The sequence below is a fragment of the Oncorhynchus mykiss genome, chromosome 10, assembly GCF_057628025.1.
Source record: "Oncorhynchus mykiss isolate SJ-2025 chromosome 10, ASM5762802v1, whole genome shotgun sequence".
NCBI classification, from domain to species: Eukaryota; Metazoa; Chordata; class Actinopteri; order Salmoniformes; family Salmonidae; genus Oncorhynchus; species Oncorhynchus mykiss.
The window spans coordinates 38,138,736-38,161,494 of NC_143031.1; the positions used below are offsets into that span (position 1 = coordinate 38,138,736).

Here is a 22,759-nt window from a genome sequence, read left to right on the forward strand (position 1 = left end):
GGCACCTGTTAAATTCACTTCGAATCAGTGTAGCTGAAGGGGAGGAGACTGGTTAAAGGATTTTTAGCCCGAGACAATTGAGACATGGATTGTTCCTAAGGGCTGCAGGTAGCCTAGTGGTTAAGCACATTGGGCCAGTAACCCGAAAAGTCGCTGTTTTGAAACCCCGAGCTAACTAGGAGAAAAATCTGTCGATGTACCCTTGAGCAAGGCACTTATCCCTAATTGCTCCTGTAAGTCGCACTGGATAAAAGCGTCTGCCAAATGCATACAATTGTGTATGTCCGCCATTCAGAGGGTGAAGGGTCAAGACAAAAGGCGTAAGTGCCTTTGAACAGAGTATGGTAGTAGATGCCAGGAGCACTGGTTTGAGTTAAGAACTGCAGCGCTGCTAGGGTTGTCAAACAACAGTTTCCTGTGTATATCAAGAATGGTCCACCACCCAAAGGACACCGTCAACTTGACACAACTGTGGGAAGCATTGGAGTCAACATGGGCCAGCATCCCTGTGGAAGCTTGACACCTTGTATAGTCCATGCCCTGACAAATTGAGGCTGTTCTGAGGGCAAAAGGGGGTGCAACTCAATATTAGGAAGGTGTTCCTAACGGTTTGTACACAGATATTTATATATAAGTGTAAAGCACCTTGCACATAATTATATAATACTTTATCATACATAGTGTACGCACATAATGTTTAAAAATAAAATACATATTTTCTGATGCAAAATTAGTTTAAGACATTTTAATGGTTGTCATTTCTACTGTACATTCTATTTTACGCTGACATTGCAGTATTACAAAAAAAATCCCACATATATTATGGAAGAGGGATAAAACAAGAAAATGAAAACATGATTGCATAACTGATTGAAAACATTGAGAATAAACATTACACATCTATTCTCAAATGCAGGACAACAAATGTGTACCATTTCAACATCACTATGAAATGTTTTGAAAAAAGTAAGCATTATGTTTCATGTAGCAAAAGCATAGGGACAATATATGCTTTCTCAGAGATGCATAGCAATTGTTGGGACTGATTTGTATTGCAAGAAGTTTATCATGCTTGATGGCATTTCCAAATGGTCAATGGACTGGATTCTGTTGATCTTCCTGAGGTATCCTCGGATGGCAAGTCGGCACTGTGATACAAGGGACTTGGGAAAACCTAGCAAAAATAACAATTGAATTTGAGTTAAGAGTTTAAAAAAATGTTTTAACTGGTTATTACACATACACAGATTCAATAGCCTATTCAAATAGTCAAATGCTGCTCTGTCAGCAAAGCAGTTCAGTACTGTATTGACAAGTAGCAATTCAATTTTATTTAAATAAATAAATAAAACAGATGCTTGTTTAATGTCAATAAAAACATTACCAGAAATCAATAGGAGAATCCCAAAGTCATCAACAGTATAACTCCTGCATTACCTCTTTCTTGCAGCAGCAGCTCCACTGCCTCATTCTGCTTTGTGGACTTTTCTATGATGAGAGTGGGGAGGTAGACATTTGCACCAAAGTCAATCAAAAGTTGGATGTACTCCACCCCACAGCCATGTCTGAGGCACATTTCAAGCACGGTCTTAGGCTGCTTGATTTTACTCAGTAGTTTTGCATCTGTGCAGTTGTAATTTGGATCAGCCCCATAGAGAAGTAATACTTTAAAGCAGTCTAAGTGTCCATACACAGCAGACAGATAGAGGGGACCACTAGAAACACTGGCACTTGAAGTAAACAGCAAGACTTTAGATCTGGAGTTGACCTCAGCACCATGTTTAAGAAGTTGCTTCAAAATCTCAACATCCCCTTCCCTGGCTGCAGTCAGGACCGGAGAGCAGTTGTTATACAAGCTGCCATTGGGGTTAGCACCTGCCCTGAGGAGGGCTAAAACACAGTTGAAGTATTTCCCACAGACAGCTGTGAAAAGTGGGGTCTGAGCCTTCACGTCTAGACAGTCCACCTCTGCTCCATGGGCCAGCAGAACCTGCAGACACCTGAGATGACCTTTAGACGCAGCCATTCGTAAAGGTGTTCTTGGGATACCCCAGCCGCTCCTACAGTTGATGAACTTTCTGTACTTTTCTTGAGAGAGCAGTTCATCAAGGAGTCTGTCATCATTGTTGGACACTGCCTGATGGAGCAGTTGACCTTCACCGTTGTCTTTTTCTTCTAGAACTTCTTTAAACTGGATCATAGAAATCTGTTTCAAAATAAGAAGGAAAAACACCATCATAAAAGCAATAATATCCATAATACACACACTGTTGGTTATACAAAATGATGAGCATCAACTAGTTATACTGGTACCATTTTTTGTTGTTAAAAGGCTGTTGATAGCTAGCTAACATTACCTAGCTAGCTATTTTTCTATGACGAAGGATACGGCAGACATTTGCACCAAAGGGAATCTAGCTAGTTAACGTTATGTACAATAGATGGAATCATCTTTGACAATAACTAAAGATTAGTATATTTGCTAGCAAATAACTACAAACACGAACTGGTGAAGAAGCTAACGTTAGTTAGTTGACTTCCTGACTAACAATCCATATCCGATTATTTCTGTGAGCACAGATCATTTTAAGCCAAACACGAACCTCTTTCCTAACCTGCTGCGTAAATTCTTCTAACCTACTACGAAAAAGTAACTTCCGGTCGTGGCCGTCTTCTACCTAGTCAGAACAGTGTTCACTAGTTACCACAGCGTCAAATGGTCTACATCGTAAAAATTAATGAAAACAACTAAAATGTTCTTTTTTTTTATTTATTAATTTAAGGTTAGGCATAAGATTAGGTTTAAAATCACATTTTAAGAAGAGACCAGTCAAAACCGTTCATCACCAAGCTTTGCTAGCTTACTAAATAAATTGGCTAAGTTAGCTAGCTAACTAATACATGCCTATGCTAATCGATGCGGCTGTGTTATCTAGCTAGCTAGGGACAAGTCAACAACACAGATAAACTCATATTGTCTTTGTCAATACTTGCAAGACGAGACAATTTTAAAACAGTAACATGACTATCTAACGGGCAAACATTTGTTACCTTGACAGATGAACAGTCGATGTAGTTCTGGGCCGTGTCGTGGAGACAGCAGTGAGCGCGTGCATTCAAATCAAAGCAAATTTTATTGGACGCGTCGCGTACACATATTTAGTACATTTTTATTTCGGGTGGACCTAAATGTTTATGTTCCAAGCTCCAACAGTGCAGTAACACCTGACAATACATGCAAATCTCTTTAAAAAAAATAATGGAATTAAGAAATATAAGAACGAACAATGTCAGAGTCCGGAATATATATATATACTTATCTATATGATGGTGTGTAAAGACATTATGGGCAGTATATGTATAAAAAAAAGATGCGTACCGCCGTAGTTATAAAGGATAGGCCTTGACAAGAATACAGTATATACATATGAAATGGGTTAAACAGTATGTAAACATTATTAAAGTGACCAGTGTTCAATGACTATGTAATATATACAGGGCAACAGTTTCTAAAGTGCATGATTGAGTACAGGGTGGTCAGCTAGCAACAGTGACTAAAGTTCAGGGCAGGGTCCATGGCAGCAGAGCCACAGGAAGTAGGGGTGCTGAGAGTGATGTAGCACCGCCTGAAAAATTAGGAATAAAAACATAAAATAATAACCCCCCTCCCCAAAAAAAACTAGTGCACTGGGCATTTGTTAGTATTCTATTAGCAGACCGATACAGCAAAAATGTATTCTAACCCCCCTAATAAATATACATAAATAAATTATTTTAAGTCAGAAATGGAATAAACCTGAAAAGAGTTGCACATAGTCCATTTGGCCTCGCTACTGTTCTCATCTTTGTCCACTACAATATTAAAACCTGTCCGGAGGACATTCTCCTCGTCGGCTTCTTTTCAATATACTCGTTCATAACTCGTTCACTAGCTTTAAGCACCAACTGTCAGAGCAGCTCACAGATTACTGCACCTGTACATAGCCCACCTATAATTTAGCCCAAACAACTACCTCTTTCCCTACTGTATTTATTTATTTTGTTCCTTTGCACCCCATTATTTTTATTTCTACTTTGCACATTCTTCCATTGCAAATCTACCATTCCAGTGTTTTACTTGCTATTTGTATTTACTTTGCCACCATGGCCTTTTTTTGCCTTTACCTCCCATATCTCACCTCATTTGCTCACATCGTATATAGACTTGTTTATACTATATTATTGACTGTATGTTTGTTTTACTCCATGTGTAACTCTGTGTCGTTGTATGTGTCGAACTGCTTTGCTTTATCTTGGCCAGGTCGCAATTGTAAATGAGAACTTGTTCTCAACTTGCCTACCTGGTTAAATAAAGGTGAAATAAATAAATGAATAAAATAAGATATATGTTTTGTTGAGTCGCCATTGGCTGACACATAACAAGCTCACACAGTTCTCATGAGTCCTCATACATTAAATGAACAAAAGGACTGGTCCAGTCGGTAAATCAGTTTTAATTGAACATACCCGAGACCCATGGCAATTATATCAGACCCGACCCAAATCCAAGACAAAAGTCAGAATTTAGGACCTGGACCTGCTCGGATCCCAGGTCAGATCTCAGAATGTTGGGTCTGGTGGACCCGTGAAGACCTCTACCACCATCTAACCCTACACACATCAACACTATACCAAACAAAAACTATCCCTACCAGATCCTAGTCCAAGCCAACAGCCTGGGAGGATGGAACCAATTCTCTTAACGCCCCTGTAGATCATCTGCACTAAAATCTTCTACACCCAAAAATGTATCTGCTGCTGCCACTACCGCATCTATTTTCTGGGATTTATGTTCCATCAGTGCAGTACAATTAATAATCATAGGATTTCTTGTGTTTCTAGCTATCTTACCCATCCTCTCTGGATGTCTCTATTCAGACATACTCACTCAGTTGAATCACACACCCTTGGGCTATCCTCTTGGAAATTATTATTATTATTACTTAATCATTACTGTGCTTCTATACAATTTAAAAACTCTAAAAAGCTATTTGGAGAAGAGCACAATGGTTGCTATGGCTTTATTCACCTCAGTTGATTTATACGGAATAAAAATATTAAAATGCAACAATTTCAAAGATTTTACTGAGTTACAGTTCACATAAGGAAATCAGTCAATCTAAATAAAGTCATTAGGCCCTAATCTATGGATTTCACATGACTGGGAATACAGATATGCGTCAGTTGGTCATAGATACCTTAACAAAACAAAACAAGTAGTGGAGTGGATCAGAAAACCAGTCAGTATCTGGTGTGACCACCATTTGCCTCATGCAGCGCAACACATTTATTTCGCATGGAGTTGATCAGGCTGTTGATTGTGGCCTTTTCAATGGCTGTGCAAAGTTGCTGTACATTGGTGGGTCGGTCCAGAGCACCCCAAACATGCTCAATGGGTGACAATTCTGGTGAGTATGCAGGCCATGGAAGAACTGGGAAATGCTCAGATTCCAGAAATTGTGTACAGATCCTTGCGACATCAGGCAGTGCATTATAATGGAACTCTATTCCACATCAGGTAACTGAAGCAGTAGAATCAGATTTAAAAAATATTTAAAAAAAATACACCTTATGGAACAGCGGTGACTGAAGAGACACACACACACATTACACATGCACTCTACACGCACATGGATTTTGTATTGTAGATATGTGGTAGTAGAGTAGTGGCCTGGGGGAACACTTAATGTGTTGTGAAAAGTGTTATGAAATGTAATGTCATGTCAAATTTTTTATTGTATATAAATAACTGCCTTAATGTTGCTGGACCCCAGGAAGAATAGCTGCTGCCATGGGGATCCTTAATAAATACAAATGTTTTGTACACTCAGTTTATTTTTCTCTGCAAGAAAACATTCTAGCATAGGCCTATATGTAACAGTATAGATTTGTCCATCCCCTCGCCCCGACACGGGCTCGAACCAGGGACCCTCTGCACACAGACAACTGACACCCACAAAGCATCGTTACCCATCACTCCACAAAAGCCGCGGCCCTTGTAGAGCAAGGGGAACAACTACTTCAAGGTCCCAGAGCAAGTTACGTCACCGATTGAAACGCTATTAGTGCGCACCCCCGCTAACTAGCTAGCCATTTCATATCGGTTACATATACAATATCTGAGCCATGTTTACATGTTGATTTCACACACATATTGCACTTTATTTTAGTGTTGTTGATGAGTAACTGTGTTTTCATTTAAGAAAATACTGTGTTGGTATTTCTGATTGTGCTCTTATCAGGCATTATGACTCATGATCATATATGGAATCAGGAATACCAACACTTCGTATTTTCTTAAATACACAAAAATTACCTACCATAAATGTTGGCATTTAATTTTCCACTGTTCCGAAACGTGATCCCAAAACGTACCAAACCGTAGGTAGGGTGAACCTTTACACCCCTAGATGTAGTAAGCAATTTTCAGGGACCACTTTTGGCTTGTGAGATTTACTTTCAGAACTACTGGCTAAATGTGTTAAAAAAAAGTACAGGAGAATTCCTTTAAAGGGATGGAGGGACAAAAGAAACACAGAGATCACCCATTGCTGCACTGCTATCACACATTTTCCAACTCTAGGGACATAGACCTTTAAGAAAATCACAGAGAAGTTGTCACCCCAGGTGAGCCCGACCAACACCCCTGGCTCATGGACTATTTACTTCTACTCCTGTCTAGTATATAAGATGGCTACTGTACTAATTTTCACCATACTTTGTTTTCAACAGGCCTATTTGTAAATGGTGTAAACTGAGGGGATATGGGATACTTAAACTGGCTACACATTATCAACATGGCAAAAGCTCCATAGCATATTGATTATCCCTGGACAATATTGCATACTCGGCAGGAAACGTACAATTCCATTTAAAACTGGTATCTCAACTTCAAACCATTTTAGTTGTAGGAATCAAACATTTACAGTGGCTTGCGAAAGTATTCACCCGCCTTGGCATTTATCCTATTTTGTTGCCTTACAACCTGGAATTAAAATGGATTTTGGGGGGGTTTGTATCATTTGATTTACACAACATGCCTAACACTCTGAAGATTCAAAATATTTTTAATTGTGAAACAAACAAGACAAAAAAAAGACAGAAAACTTGAGCATGCATAACTACTCACCCTCCCAAAGTCAATACTTTGTAGAGCCACCTTTTGCAGCAATTACAGCTGCAAGTCCCTTGGGGTATGTCTCTATAAGCTTGGTACATCTAGCCACTGGGATTTTTGCGGCTCCAGCTCCTTCAAGTTGGATGGGTTCCGCTAGTGTACAGCAATCTTTAAGTCATACCACAGATTCTCAATTGGATTGAGGTCTGGGCTTTGACTAGGCCATTCCAAGACATTTCAAACCACTCGAGTGTTGCTTTAGCAGTATGCTTAGGGTCATTGTCCTGCTGGAAGGAGAACCTCCGTCCCAGTCGCAAATCTCTGGAAGACAAACAAGTTTTCCCTCAAGAATTTCCCTGTATTTAGCACCATCCATCATTCCTTCAATTCTGACTAGTTTCCCAGTCCCTGCCAATGAAAAACATCCCCACAGCATGCTGCCACCACCATGCTTCACTGTGGGGATGGTATTCTTGGGTTAATGAAAGGTGGTTCCTGATGGCCAATTATAGTCTCATCTGATCAGTGTGCCTTCTTCCATATGTGTGGGAAGTTTCTCACGTGCCTTTTGGAGAACACCAAATGTGTTTGCTTATTTTTTCTTTAAGCAATGGCTTTTTTTCTGGGCACTTTTCCATGAAGCCCAACTCTGTGGAGTGTATGGCTTAAAGTGGTCCTATGAACAGATAACCCTGAAAGAGCTGCAAAGCTCCACAGCGAAGATTGGGGTATGTTTGGTCTCTTTGTTGACTCTCTGATTAATGCCCTCCTTGCCTGGTCCGTGAATTTTGGTGGGCTGCCCTTTGTGCTGCAGGTTTGTTGTGGTGCCATATTCTTTCCATTTTTTAATAATGGATTTAATGGTGCTCCATGGGATGTTCAACATTTCGGGTAATTTTATTTTATAAGCCAACCCTGATCTGTACTTCTCCACAACTTTGTCCCTGACCTGTTTGGCGAGCTCCTTGGTCTTCATGGTGCCGCTTGCTTGGTGGTGCCCTTTGCTTAGAGGTGTTGCAGACTCTGGGGCCTTTCAGAACAGGTGTATATATATATATATATACTGAGATCACGTGACAGACCATGTGACACTTAGATTGCACACAGGTGGACTTTAACAAATGATGTGACTTCTGACAGTAATTGGTTGCACCAAATCTTATTAAGGGGCTTCATAGCAAAGGGGGTGAATACATATGCACACACCACTTTTTCATTTTTTTTGACTTTTTTGAAACAAGTTATTTTTTCCATTTCATTTCACCAATTTGGACTAATTTGTGTAACACCATTACATGAAATCCAAATAAAAATCACAGGTTGTAAATGCAACAAAATAGGAAAAACACCAAGGGGAATGAATACTTTTGCAAGTCACTATATTCTGATTATTTCCAAAAGGGTCAACGGAAAAGACAAAATGCCCATCATTAAGCAAAGGGATTCAATTAGGAGTCCAACACATGATTCTCTAGCTCAAAACAAATACCACCACACACACACACATTTTGGGTATACATTTAAGAATATTCAGAAACTTATATTGTACAAAAATTGTTCCCATCAGCGTTGTGTTCATTGCTCAACTTTTGATTGAAAATTGATTGCTCTTCCTACACAGTGACATTGCAGTATATTAAATTCCCTTTACATTTAACATCCTACACATTTCCATTACATCAAATTAACTGCTTACAAATTCCCTTTATACACTAGAATGAACTTCTCACATTCGAAGCCCCTGAAATAATGAAAATGGCCCTCTGGCTGGTGTATTTTTTTCTTGCTGCATCTCACAGGTTGCACTTGATTATGGAGAATGTAAACATAATGTAATTTGCTCCATGCTACAATGACACACAGTCCATTCAGATAAACTATATTGCCTTAAAAATGTGGTTTGGCAACTCAAACAAATAAAAGTGCAATAATTTTGTTGGAAATAATTTGTTACAGTTGATCACAAACTATGCATTATCACAACCTTGAAATCACAGATGAGAAAGAACACTTTATATTACTGGCCTCAATATTCTAGAAAAACCTGCTAAAAAATATAAAGAACACATTTGATCATTGCTTTTAAATTCACACATGTCTCATCTCTGGTACAGCCTCTTTTGTACTCTGACATGTTTGAAAAAGATCCTTGCATTGCAATTTGTTCAGGCTGTGCTATTCTTTCTACATAAACAGTTTTGCATTTATTTGGTCCTTTTCTACAAAATGGCATTTCAAGAAAGTGACAAGAAAAGGCATATATCAATTCATTAAAATGTTGTTGCAAATAACAAAGACACATGTAGAGCATATTCAGCATGTTTGCAGTACAATAAAAGGGCATTATAAAATGCATAAAAACAACTATTTTCAGTGAATCTCTCTCATTTAAAACTGCAATATGTAACTTTTTGTGCGACCCAACCAAAGTCACATAGAAAAGTGAGTTACAGATCTGTCATTCTCATTAAAAGCAAGTCTAAGAAGTGGTATATCTGTTCTATGTGCACTACTTCTATGCTTCCCGTTCTTAAGTTTTGTTTGAGTCTTTCTCTTTAGTTTTGGTACACTAGATTCAAACAGCTGAAAATACAATATAATTGGTTATGGAAAACATATTTTTCTAGCGGGATAGATAGTGAAATGATTCTCTACACAATGACTGCTTGTTTTGTGAAACTGATATAAGGTACAACTATTTGAATTTTAGCATATTGCACCTTTAACAATCATTACATCGCAAAATTAAACCAAACTTAGGTCTATACTTTTACAGCATATTCCCTTTGTTGGGGAGTATTTCAGTATCCTTGATTCATACAGAGCCTCAACATTTATTATGCCATAGAGTGGGTTTCTATGGGATACTAAATACAGTTGAAGTCGGAAGTTTACATTCACTTAGGTTGGAGTCATTAAAACTAGTTTTTAACCACTCCACAAATTTCTTGCTAACAAACTATAGTTTTGGCAAGTCAGTTAGGACATCTACTTTGTGCACGACACAAGTAATTTTTCCAACAATTGTTTACAGACTGATAATTTCACTTATAATTCACTGTATCACAATTCCAGTGGGTCAGAAGTTTACATGCACTAAGTTGACTGTGCCTTTAAATAGCTTGGAAACTTCAAACAAATGATGTCATGGCTTTAGAAGCTTCTGATAGGCTAATTGATCTAATTTGAGTCAATTGGAGGTGTACCTGTGGATGTATTTCAAGGCCTACCTTCAAACTCAGTGCCTCTTTGCTTGACATCATGGGAGAATCAAAAGAAATCAACCAAGACCTCAGAAAAAGGAAGGAAGAAGACGCGTTCTGTCTCCTAGAGATGAATGTACTTTAGTGTGAAAAGTGCAAATCAATCACAGAACAACAGCAAAGGACCTTGTGAAGATGCTGGAGGAAACAGGTACAAAAGTATCTATATCCATAGTAAAACGAGTCCTATATCGACATAACCTGAAGGGGCGCTCAGCAAGGAAGAAGCCATTGCTCCAAAACCGCCATAAAAAAGCCAAACTACGGATTGCAACTGCACATGGGAGCAAAGATCGTACTTTTTGGAGAAATGTCCTCTGGTCCGATGAAACAAAAATAGAACTGTTTGGCCATAAAGATCATCATTATGTTTGGAGGAAAAAGGGATAGGCTTGCAAACCGAAGAACACCATCCAAACCGTGAAGCACGGGAGTCGCAGCATCATGTTGTGGGAGTGCTTTGCTGCAGGAGGGACTGGTGCACTTCACAAAATAGATGGCATCATGAGGCAGGAAAATGATGGAGATATATTGAAGCAACATCTCAAGACATCAGTTAAAGCTTGGTCGCAAATGGGTCTTCCAAATGGACAATGACCCCTAACATATTTTCAAAGTTGTGGCAAAATGGCTTAAGGACAAAGTCAAGGTATTGGAGTGGCCATCAAAAAGCCCTGACCTCAATCATATTGAACATTTGTGGGCAGAACTGAAAAAGTGTGTGCATGCAAGGAGGACACCTAGTCATTCAAAGGTTTTTCTTTATTTTTACTATATTCTACATTGTAGAACAATGGTGAAGACATCAAAACTATGAAATAACACATGTAGGAATCATGTAGTAACCTAAAAGTGTTAAACAAATCAAAATATATTTTATTTGAGATCCCTTTGCCTTGATGAAAGCTTTGCACACTCTTGGCATTCTCTCAACCAGCTTCACCTGGAATGCTTTTCCAACAGTCTTGAAGGAGTTCCCACATATGCTGAGTATTGTTGGCTGCTATTCCTTTACTCTGCGGTCCAACTCATCACAAAACATCTCAATTTAGGTTAAGATCAGGTGATTGTGGAGGCCAGGTCATCTGATTCAGCACTCCATCACTCTGCTTCTTTGTCAAATAGCCCTTACACAACCTGGAGGTGTGTTGGGTAATTGTCCTGTTGAAAAACAAATGATAGTGGGACTAAGGGCAAACAAGATGGGATGGTGTATCGCTGCAGAATGCTGTGATGTGCCTTGAATTCAAAATAATTCACAGTGTCACCAGCAAAGCACCCCCACTTCTCCTCCTCCATGCTTCACGGTGGGAACCACACATGCGGAGATCATCCGTTCACCAACTCTGCGTCTCACAAAGACACGGCGGTTGGAACCAAAAATCTCAAATTTGGACTCATCAGAACAAAGGACAGATTTCCACCGGTCTAATATCCATTGCTCGTGTTTCTTGGCCCAAGCAAGTCTCTTCTTATTATTGGTGTCCTTTAGTAGTGGTTTCTTTGCAGCAATTTGACCATGAAGGCTTGATTCAAGCAGTCTCCTCTGAACAGTTGATGTTGAGATGTGTCTGTTAAGTGAACTCTGTGAAGCATTTATTTGGGCTGCAATCTGAGGTGCAGTTAAATCTAATGAAGGTAACTCTGGGTCTTCCTTTCCTGTGGCGGTCCTACTCATGAGAGCCAGTTACATCATAGCACTTGGTTTTTGCAACTGCACTTGAAGAAACTGCATTGACTGACCTTCATGCCTTAAAATGATGGACTAATTTCTGTTTGCTTGTTTGAGCTGTTCTTGGCATAATATGGACTTGGTATTTTAGCAAATAGGGCTATCGTCTGTATACCAACGCTACCCTTTCAGAACACAACTGATCGGCTCAAACGCATTAAGGAAATAAATTCCACAAAATAACTTTTAACAAGGCACACCTGTTAATTGAAATGCATTCCAAGTGACTACCTCATGAAGCTGGTTGAGAGAATGCCAAGACATTGCAAAGCTGTCAAGGCAAAGGGTAGCTACTTTGAAAAATGTCAAATATTTATTTTACCTTTATTTAACTTGGCAAGTCAGTTAAGAACAAATTCTTATTTTCAATGACGTCCCAGGAACAGAGGATTAACTGCCTTGTTCAGGGGCAGAACGACAGATTTGTACTTTGTCAGCTCGGGGATTCGATTTTGCAACCTTTCGGTTACTAGTCCAACGCTCTAACCACTAGGCTACCTGCCCACCCATATAAAAATATACTTTGATTCATTTAACACTATTGGTTACTACCTGATTCCATATGTGTTATTAGTTTGTCTTCACTATTATTCTACAAAGTAGAAAAAAAATAAGAAAAACCCTTGAATGAGTAGGTGTGTCCAAACTTTTGACTGGTACTTACATAATATTTGGCATTCCAAAAGTATTCAGACCCCTTGACTTTCTCCACATTTTGTTACATTAGTCTTATTCTAAAATAGATTTATTTTTTATTTATTTTTTATTCCCCCTAATCTACACACAATATGACAAAGCGAAAAAAACTGGATTCTATACATTTTTGCAAATGTATAAAAAAGATTAATACCTTATTTACATAAGTATTCAGCTATGAGACTCGAAATTGAGCTCAGGTGCATCCTGTTTTCATTGATCATCCTTGAGATGTTTCTACAACTTGGAGACCACCTGTGGTAAATTCAATTGACTGAAAATTATTTGCAAAGGAACACACCTGTCTATATAAAAAGGTCCCATAGTTGACGGGGCATTTCAGAGCAAAGACCAAGCCATGCGGTTGAAAGATTTGTCCGCAGACCTCCGAGACAGAATTGTGTCGAGGCACAGATCTGGGGTAAGGTACAAAATACAAATCTGCTGCATTGAAGGGCCTCCATCATTCTTAAACGGAAGAAGTTTGGAACAACCAAGAATCTTCCTAGAGCGGGCCGCCCGGCCAAACTAATCAGGCCTTTACAGTAGAGTGGCCAGACGGAAGCCACTCCTCAGTAAAAGGCACATGACAGGCCGCTTGGAGTTTGCCAAAAGGCACCTAAAGGAATCTCAGAACATGAGAAACAAGATACTCTGGTCTGATGAAAGCAAGCATACAGCCAAGACAATGCAGGAGTGGCTTCGGGACAAGTCTCTGAATGTCCTTGAGTGGCCCTACTAGAGCCCGGACTTGAACCTGATTGAACATCCCTAGAGAGACCTGAAAATAGTTGTGCAGCGACGCTCCCCATCCAACCTGACAGAGCTTGAGAGGATCTGCAGAGAATAATGGGAGAAACTCCCCAAATACAGGTGTACCAAGCGTGTAGCTGTTGAAGCACCTTTGGCAGCGATTTCAAAGTACTGAGTAAACATACGTAACATAGTAATACATATGTAAAAACTGTTAATAAGGCTGTAACGTAACAAACTGTGGAATAAGTCAAGCGGTCTGAATACTTTCCAAAGACACTGTATTTATCCCCCCAAAAAGGTTGTAAAATAAATTGTTAAATAAATGTTCAACTTCTATGGCTGCTAAAGAATTGGATCAGAATTAGTTTCATCAATAAGGCTGTAATTTGCTCAGTCAACTAACAGATTGGATAATCAGGCCACAAGCTTAACTGCTTCAGTGGTTATTTCAGAGGAACTTTGTCCCTCCTCTGACATCTTTGATCTCCATGGAAACAACTGTGCCCTTTGTGGCAGTAACTCAATTTTCTATAGCTACTGGTTCCATCTTCTCGCTCCCTGCAGTAGGTACCAACTCTATTTCAGCCTCCTCCACTGCAGCGCCATTCATGAGTGGTTTAGCATTTTCGGCTGTGTGGCTAACCGATACAGGAGACAAAGAGGTTTGTTCAGGTGGCGTGCCTGTTGGACTGCCCTGATCTGCCAGAACCCCATCCATGACTGCCAACTGCTACAGAGGAATGAAAATATTGGATAAATGTATTCAAGCCACCCAAGAAAGCTTTTACATGTGCCATTAGAAAAATCTATATCCACTTACTATCTGGAGATCTGTCATTTTCTTCTCACCCTCTGCCTTTTTCTGTGTTATGGTTAACAGGTGATCCAGAATGGACTGCTTTGGCTGCATGCCCTTGTCAAAATGATTATACATGCCACACCAAAACCTGTCAAATAAATAATGCAATTGGTATTCTATCAAATTAAACACAAATTCAAATGTTTGAAAAAAATACTCTGTACAGATATTGCTCATGTACATTGACAATATATTTATTTGCTCATTGTGGAAAACTCAGGAAACCAATGAGAACTTACTTGAAATTCAACGGCAATGTGCTTGGCCTCAGAACCTCCCTCCCTAATGAGCATTTGTGCAGAGGATTTCTGTACTGATGGCGGTTCTCCCAGAGAAATGGCCAAACTGAGAAGGTCCTCTCATAAAGTCTGAAGATTGAAAGGATAAATTGTTCACGAACAGATTAAAACCTCCAAATCGGAAATGACTACTACAGAAAAGGAAATCAGATGTCTGCATAGGCACTGCAGTTTATTTCAGGGACTCCTCACCGCATCTCCTCTCGCTCTCTTTGGCAGTTGCCAATGAAATTTCCAAACTGGCAGGAGTAAACATGGTTGTGGATTTCCAAAAGGTACTTCTCGTTGTACTCAAAGCCACAAGGGTACTGCTCCATGAGATTCCAAAGACATTCAATGAACTGGGTGAATACAGGGGACACCTCCTTGGGATCCCCATCCACATGCCCACACCTGCAACTCAATATTATATCTGTTATCTTCTTATGTCCTATGTACACCATGAAAATCTCATGTTAAGACTTATCTGGGTTTTAGCTTGTCTGATAGTTCAGTTGTTTTCGTCTCAAAGTTGTGTAATTTAGCAGACACCAACATGGTTAGATGATTAGCCCTGTTCCAAATATATTAGATGTTAATACCTTTGTGTGAATTTATGCCCCATAGATATCCATTCTTTTTCTATCAAAACCTAAAATAAGAAATAAACAGAACGGGAGTTTAAATAGTGTTAAAATCATTATATTTTGTAGACAATAACTGTGTTGTCCAGCACACAAATACTCAGTGTCAAGATAATGTAAGCAAACCACTCTGTTCTCACCATGAGTCCCTTGATGGTACGATAGAAGGGGTCCAAGAGGATGCTTGCCAAAGAACACACCTGAGCTGTGCGATCCCAGCCATCTGAGCAGTGTACAAGCACACTAGCCTTATCCTCAGCCACAGCCTTAGCAGAGACAAAGGATAGCTCAGAACCACATCATACACGCTAGTTTAAAAAACTAGATAGATACAAAGCAAAAAAATATATTTGTTTTCATACATTTCTAAGGTTATAGGTAATAAATAAGAATGTGTTGCTATGTTTATATTGAACTAAGAAGATCGCTACATGGCAGGATGTCTATTACCTTAGCCAGAAATACTCCAGCATCCATCACAGCCTTGATGTGACGCAGCCAACCAGAATTCTCCAGTCCCGTCAAGTAGTCACTCATTGTTGGAGACTTCATAGCACACACTGAAAACAGAAGATGACAACTAAGCACCTTATAAACTTGACTTTGTTGAGCATGAACTTTGCCTGGTCTTTAGTCCATGCTGCAAAATGACTTTTCACTTTAGTAAATGATTAATAAGTATAACCCATTACATCCAATGATTATGGTTCCTCGTTTTAATGTGAGAGCAATGACAGTAACCTTCCAGAAGCTTCTGCAGACTGTTCCTCATGACATGGATATTCTCAATGCCCACAAACTGAAAGCAGATGTTTGAGTAGTTGTCCTCATTCTCGTATCCCTTTCCTGCTGCTCTATTGGCCATGGCATTCAACTGGGAAAAAAAGCAGGATGGTTTGGATTAGGATGGGGCAATTGAAACATACAGGGGAAATTAGCAATACAATTATCTGAAAGCGTGTTTATTACCTTAGGCCTGGTATCCACCACATACATGAAGGTGCTTTTGGGATTAGCCCGGCTGATTGCCTGTAGCATCTCCTCATCTTCTACACATCGAGCACTTAACCCGGACAGGGGCTGGCTACAGCGGCAAATGGCAGCCTGGTAGATGAGGGGGAAACCAAAACAGCTTCACCATAAAGTACATTTGGAATGCCATTGTAATCATTAACCCTCCTGCTGTGTTCCGGTTGAATTGGACCGATTTACAAGTTCTCTCTGAAAAATGTAGTTAATTTAATCTGATTGTCATAAGGTGCCATGACTTTGTCCACACAGGGCATCTGAACACACAAAATACATTTTGATAATTTTCATTACATTTTGTGTGTTTTATTTAACTTTTGTACACCTGTGGTATTCCCGATCAAAAATGACCAGTCTTTAGAAATGAATGGGTGAGACTACAATTAATGTATAAAATTGAGTTCAGGCACATGCCCATTCATCAGATGGACACACTTCCTCTCCCAGACCCCCACATGCATGTGTGTTTGAGTACACACATACACACACACCTCACTCCCCTTTTTGGCTTCCATGGCAACCCCCATGGGAACCTTTCCCCAATATAATCTTCCCCCAAACGAGAACCACACCTGTTGGCATTCTCACAAACAATTGCAACATTGTCTCAATAATATATACAACTTTTCTCGCAGCTCTGGTGCATAAAGCTTTTTTGAGACCTTGCTCACGATTCTTTCTGTGGCAGCACAATGACCAAAAGATATACTGTATGTGAGGCTCTTGACCATATCTTTTATCATGACACTGGTGAGGAGAGTCCTCACCAGTGCACAATATGTTTCATCTGAGTATTTGTAGTCAAAATAATCCATACATTATGCTTTCTTTTTTTTTAACTCAAAAACGAGTTGTATGAGCTCAGGTCAATGAGGCCTACAGGCAATAAATAGCAAATTGAAGTTCAAAACGTGTAATGTTCACAAGAACTTAAGTTGATAAAAAGATTAAACAACATTAGGTGATAATATATGTATTATTATGGATTTATAAATCAGCTATAATGGGATGGTAATTTTGGACAGGGAACACAGAATTAATTAACATTAAACGAACACAACAGGAGGGTTAACAGATACAGTATGTATAGCATGCGCAGAGATGAGACTGAACCTTGCATTAAATAAGGGATAGTCTGAACTTACATTACTTTCCTTGTGGTAGTAGGAGAGAGTAGGAATGCGCCCCCTGCTCCTGAATTTGGCACTCCCAAAGACTGTGCCCTTGCTTGCGGTTTTAGGAATGCCCAGTTCTGAGTGATATGTGCTGCAAAGCTAAGCAATCCAGAGGGAACAGAACAATGTGTGCATGCATTAGTTTGACAAAAAAAGCAAATCCAATAAAGAGTCTGAAAGGCATATGATTGCTTAACTTACCTCATAGTTCTTGTTGAGGTCTGTCATTTCCCAAAACTCATTGGGCAATCCCATTCTTTTGAAATCCATGGCTGAGTCAATAAAGCCCCAACCATTTCTTCTCTCATCTTCATCTTGTTTTGGGTTGTAAAGAAAAGCATACAACTCTTCCACTTTCCCTATAAAAAAATTCCAATGTTACTGTATGGACGAATTGTATAAATATTCACAGTGGATCATAATTTTGTTTTTCCCCGAAAGGGAGGAGGGTTGATCTGGAATGCTACTGTAAGTACCTGGTTGGGAGAGTCTGACCAGGGACTGATGAACATTTTGGCAGTCCCTCTCACTGGAAATCACAAAGTGAGCCACATGGAAATTCTTGCAGGAAATGTGAAGTGGGCATCCCATGGCTGTAAGAGGGAGTTTCTCTACTGTGGCTATGAGATGGTGTAACATCTGGTGAAGATGAGAGTGAAACCAAAAACTATTAATCTTGAGTCCTGGCTTTTAAGTTCCCTACCACTTCAATATTGGCAGAAACCCAGATAGGTGTAGGCCTAATATTTGTGGCACCACCCCTGCTACCAAGGGGCATATACAGTGGGGCAAAAAAGTATTTAGTCAGCCACCAATTGTGCAAGTTCTCCCACTTAAAAAGATGAGAGGCCTGTAATTTTCATCATAGGTACACTTTAACTATGACAGACAAAATGAGAAAAGAAAAAAAATCCAGAAAATCACATTGTAGGATTTTGGATGAAATCATTTGAAAATATTTGGTGGAAAATAAGTATTTGATCACCTTCAAACAAACAAGATTTCTGGCTCTCACAGTCCTCTGTCCTCCACTAGTTACCTGTATTAATGGCACCTGTTTGAACTTGTTATCAGTATAAAAAGACACCTGTCCACAATCTCAAACAGTCACACTCCAAACTCCACTATGGCCAAGACCAAAGAGCTGTCAAAGGACACCAGAAACAAAATTGTAGACCTGCACCAGGCTGGGAAGACTGAATATGCAATAGGTAAGCAGCTTGGTTTGAAGAAATCAACTGTGGGAGCAATTATTAGGAAATGGAAGACATACAAGACCACTGATAATCTCCCTTGATCTGGGGCTCCACGCAAGGTCTCAACCCGTGGGGTCAAAATGATCACAAGAACGGTGAGCAAAAATCTCAGAACCACACGGGGGGACCTAGTGAATGACCTGCAGAGAGCTGGGACCAAAGTAACAAAGCCTACCATCAGTAAAACACTACGCCGCCAGGGACTCAAATCCTGCGGTGCCAGACGTGTCCCCCTGCTTAAGCCAGTACATGTCCAGGCCCGTCTGAAGTTTGCTAGAGAGCATTTGGATGATCCAGAAGAAGATTGGGAGAATGTCATATGGTCAGATGAAACCAAAATAGAACTTTTTGGTAAAAACTCAACTCGTCGTGTTTGGAGGACACAGAATGCTGAGATGCATCCAAAGAACACAATACATACTGTGAAGCATGGGGGTGGAAACATCATGCTTTGGGGCTGTTTTTTATCAAAGGGACCAGGACGACTGATCCGTGTAAAGGAAAGAATGAATGGGGCCATGTATCGTGAGATTTTGAGTGAAAACCTCCTTCCATCAGCAAGGGCATTGAAGATGAAACATGGCTTAGTCTTTCAGCATGACAATGATCCCAAACACACCGCCCGGGCAACGAAGAAGTGGCTTCGTAAGAAGCATTTCAAGGTCCTGGCGTGGCCTAGCTAGTCTCCAGTTCTCAACCCCATAGAAAATCTTTGGAGGGAGTTGAAAGTCTGTGTTGCCCAGCAACAGCCCCAAAACATCACTGCTCTAAAGGAGATATGCATGCAGGAATGGGCCAAAATACCAGCAACAGTGTGTGAAAACCTTGTGAAGACTTACAGAAAACGTTTGACCTGTCGTTGCCAACAAAGGGTATATAACAAAGTATTGAGAAACTTTTGTTATTGACCAAATATTTATTTTCCACCATAATTTGCAAATAAATTCATAACAAATCCTACAATGTGATTTTTTTTCTTCTCATTTTGTCTGTCATAGTTGAAGTGTACCTATGATGAAAATTACAGGCCTCATCTTTTTAAGTGGGAGAACTTGCACAATTGGTGGCTGACTAAATACTTTTTTGCCCCACTGTAGTTGCTTACACACCAACTTAGTCTACATCCTATCCAGTGCCTTCATTTATGTGAACAGTGAAGGTGTACATAGTATGGGAAAGGGCCATGGGTTGCTTTCATACCAGGCAATTACATACACCCCTTTGGCGCTCAACCCTTGCCATGCTCTCTGAGCAAGTGTCATACCCAGGTTTCCTTGCGAATGTGACAGGAGGTCTCCACAAAGATTAGATGGGTTGCTGTTAGATAGAGAGTGCCAATGGCTGGCTTCTTTGCAGTGTATCGATCCAACAATTTCACTTCTTCCACCTGTATTTCAAATAAAAACGACATTAGGACAGATTGAGTCACCACATGCCATTCTCTGAATAACAAATATCAACAGGTGAATGAATGGCTGAGAAATAATTTCCAAGCACTCTTACTAAAACCAACACCAGGAAATCCTGGAGACCTAGAAGTTCCAACACAGGTGTGCTGACATGCAGGAATGTAACTTTAGTTAGCTAGCTAGCGTATTTGCTGTTGCTGGTTGTGACGGTCAGTCTCATGACAACTACATTACTAATTTAACAGTGTTATGTAGCTAAATCAGATAGCTGGCAGATTATTCCGTTTTAAAAATATCCTATGAAACGTAACAGGCTAGATAACGAAGTCAGGTAATGTTAGCGTAGTTGCTAGCTAACTAAAGTTAGTTATTGCCAGTTAGCATCACTGGCTAACGTTAGCTAGTTAGCTAGTGGCCACCTACCTTTGGCGTTAAAATGTGCTCCATCGTCCAATGCCAAGAAATGGGTGCTGGTCTAAACAAGATTCATTTTTTAAAAACGACTTTTTTTAAATTTTTGGTTGCTATTTCCCGAAGAAACTTTGCACATTCTGTAATTCTGCCTTCCTACCTAGCGCAAGCCAGCCTAGCAATAAAATGGTGCGTTCAAGGTCGCCTAATTTGTAAGGAACTTCCTCTATATTTTGAACTTTTAGCAGTTTCATGTTTCAAGCGAAATGTTACAAAGTTAGTCAAATTTGACAGTGTAGCAGTTTTCAAATTCATGTAGCCATGTGTCATTTGTGCTACAGTAGGACCATTTGCACAGGAAAGAAATGCCTACCATGCATTACTTAGTAGTGTGCCTTTGTACAGCATGTGTATGTGTACAACATGTCTGGACATCAATTACATGCATTTGCTGAGACAGCTTATTGGCTTTTTCAAACACACCCTCATCACTGTTCCATTTTTGTCAGTTTGCTCTGATTTTAGCAAGGGTAAAATACCAAAGTTGTGCTGATGTGAGATATTATTGAACAGCTGCAAAATTGGTACTTTCAATTATATGAAATACAACCCTTGATTAAATCATAAGAACATACTACTCTTGTTTATGCTTTTCTTGTAATCTCGATGTTGTTTAAAAATATATATTAATTATGTTTAGAAAAGGTTATGAATGCTTTCAAAGAATATCACTCACTGTATAAGCCCATTTTCAGTACATGACACATACTACGTCACGCACAGAAGCACGGGACTTTAGGATGCAGAAAGAAAGCCATCGCCATCTGTACCCGTTATGTATAGCCTATATTTACGTAGTTATTATTTATAAACAACAAAAACGTTTTGGGGTTGTAATACGCTTGCAATGTTATTTTGATTATCGCTTGAAAAATTGCTCAGATTATATTTGGTTGTGATCTTTGCAAAATACCTATTTTGGATGCAGCAGTTGTAGTTTGAATGCTAACGCTCATTGACATAGGCTGGAAGCAAAGCTAGCCAAAGAGCCATTATACTTGTTTATTTAAAATAAAATAAAATGTAAAACACAGTTGATTGGCGATGATGACACAAACAGTATATTAAGTAGGACATTCATACAAATCTTAAAATCTAAAAGTATTGTGAAATTCACTCACAAGCAACATGTAAATGTTTTTTTTTTTTTTTTTACCCTGGTGGTCTATGAGAACTCCTTGTTTTCTGCAAGCAAATAAACGATGCAAAATATGTTTTGCAAGTGATGGATCAAGTAGCCTGTAGTTTTGTAGACTTTTTGAATGGTTTTCAAGGAGCAAAAACATAGAGCAATGGTCTTCAGCGCAAAAACTTAATGAAAAGGCATCTGGTAGAAGTAAATTGATCCACCATTTTCATTTTATATATATACAATGGTTAGTTGGCCATTCCTAAGGGGGAAGTGAATGGGGATTTACACTGAAAATATGGTCCGAGGTTAACACAGGTTTAGGAGATCTTATACATTTTGTTCTATGAGATAATATCAGTCACTTAAATTTACTTTCATGAATTATTAAGCCTTTGTGTGCTTGTTTTGATTAAATGCTTAAACATTCACAAAAAGTGATGTTGCAGATTAAGATACTCTCATAGAACAAAATGTATAATATCTCCTAAACCTGTGTTTACCACCGACCTTATTTTCGGCGTTTATCCAAAACAGTACAAAAAGCCCATTAATTTTCCCATCAGTTTTGGCCAACGAGCCATGGCGGAGTTAGCCGCCATTAGTCCCTAAAAAAAGACACGATTACTATTGCTCTGGAATGTCAAGATGGATATTTATAATGGGCGTGTTCCTCTGCCCAGGCGTTGCTGATGCATGCCAGATTTTACAGTGCCTGGATATAATATTTTAGATAGGCTACTGTATCAGCTAACCACATCATATATTATAGCAATCTGGTGCCAGTCGATGACTGGGACTGCCGCAAAGAAATATCAGCCCACAGAGAGAAACACGAGATTGAACTTCACTCAAATTTCTAGAGCAGTGGTCACCAGCCGGTTGTTCTCCAATGCATTGCTAGTT

General features: G+C 39.5%; 2 protein-coding genes across 5 annotated transcripts; both read right to left on the minus strand.

Moving 5' to 3' along the window:
- Positions 1-730: 730 nt before the first annotated feature.
- On the minus strand, positions 731-3,249 carry asb12a (ankyrin repeat and SOCS box containing 12a). 3 transcript variants are annotated; one of them, XM_021618367.3, is made up of 3 exons: positions 3,052-3,249; positions 1,438-2,206; positions 731-1,174 (listed from the first exon to the last, which is right to left on the minus strand). In XM_021618367.3, the coding sequence occupies exons 2-3, from the start codon at positions 2,198-2,200 to the stop codon at positions 1,017-1,019; spliced, it is 921 nt and encodes a 306-aa protein (XP_021474042.1). In that variant the 5' UTR covers positions 2,201-2,206; positions 3,052-3,249; the 3' UTR covers positions 731-1,016. The 3 variants fall into 3 exon arrangements, with proteins under 3 accessions (XP_021474042.1, XP_090042676.1, XP_021474041.1); XM_090186550.1 differs by lacking the exon at positions 3,052-3,249 and adding an exon at positions 2,604-2,674; XM_021618366.3 differs by lacking the exon at positions 3,052-3,249 and adding an exon at positions 2,314-2,665.
- Positions 3,250-8,518: 5,269 nt separating this feature from the next.
- mtmr8 (myotubularin related protein 8) lies at positions 8,519-21,082 on the minus strand. 2 transcript variants are annotated; one of them, XM_021618368.3, is made up of 14 exons: positions 20,677-21,082; positions 20,109-20,231; positions 18,065-18,227; positions 17,790-17,947; positions 17,559-17,687; positions 16,354-16,488; positions 16,126-16,258; positions 15,835-15,944; positions 15,525-15,650; positions 15,343-15,392; positions 14,954-15,154; positions 14,702-14,830; positions 14,424-14,550; positions 8,519-14,333 (listed from the first exon to the last, which is right to left on the minus strand). In XM_021618368.3, the coding sequence occupies exons 1-14, from the start codon at positions 20,698-20,700 to the stop codon at positions 14,124-14,126; spliced, it is 1,818 nt and encodes a 605-aa protein (XP_021474043.2). In that variant the 5' UTR covers positions 20,701-21,082; the 3' UTR covers positions 8,519-14,123. The 2 variants fall into 2 exon arrangements, with proteins under 2 accessions (XP_021474043.2, XP_021474044.2); XM_021618369.3 differs by having other exon boundaries at positions 8,663-14,330.
- Positions 21,083-22,759: the final 1,677 nt, after the last annotated feature.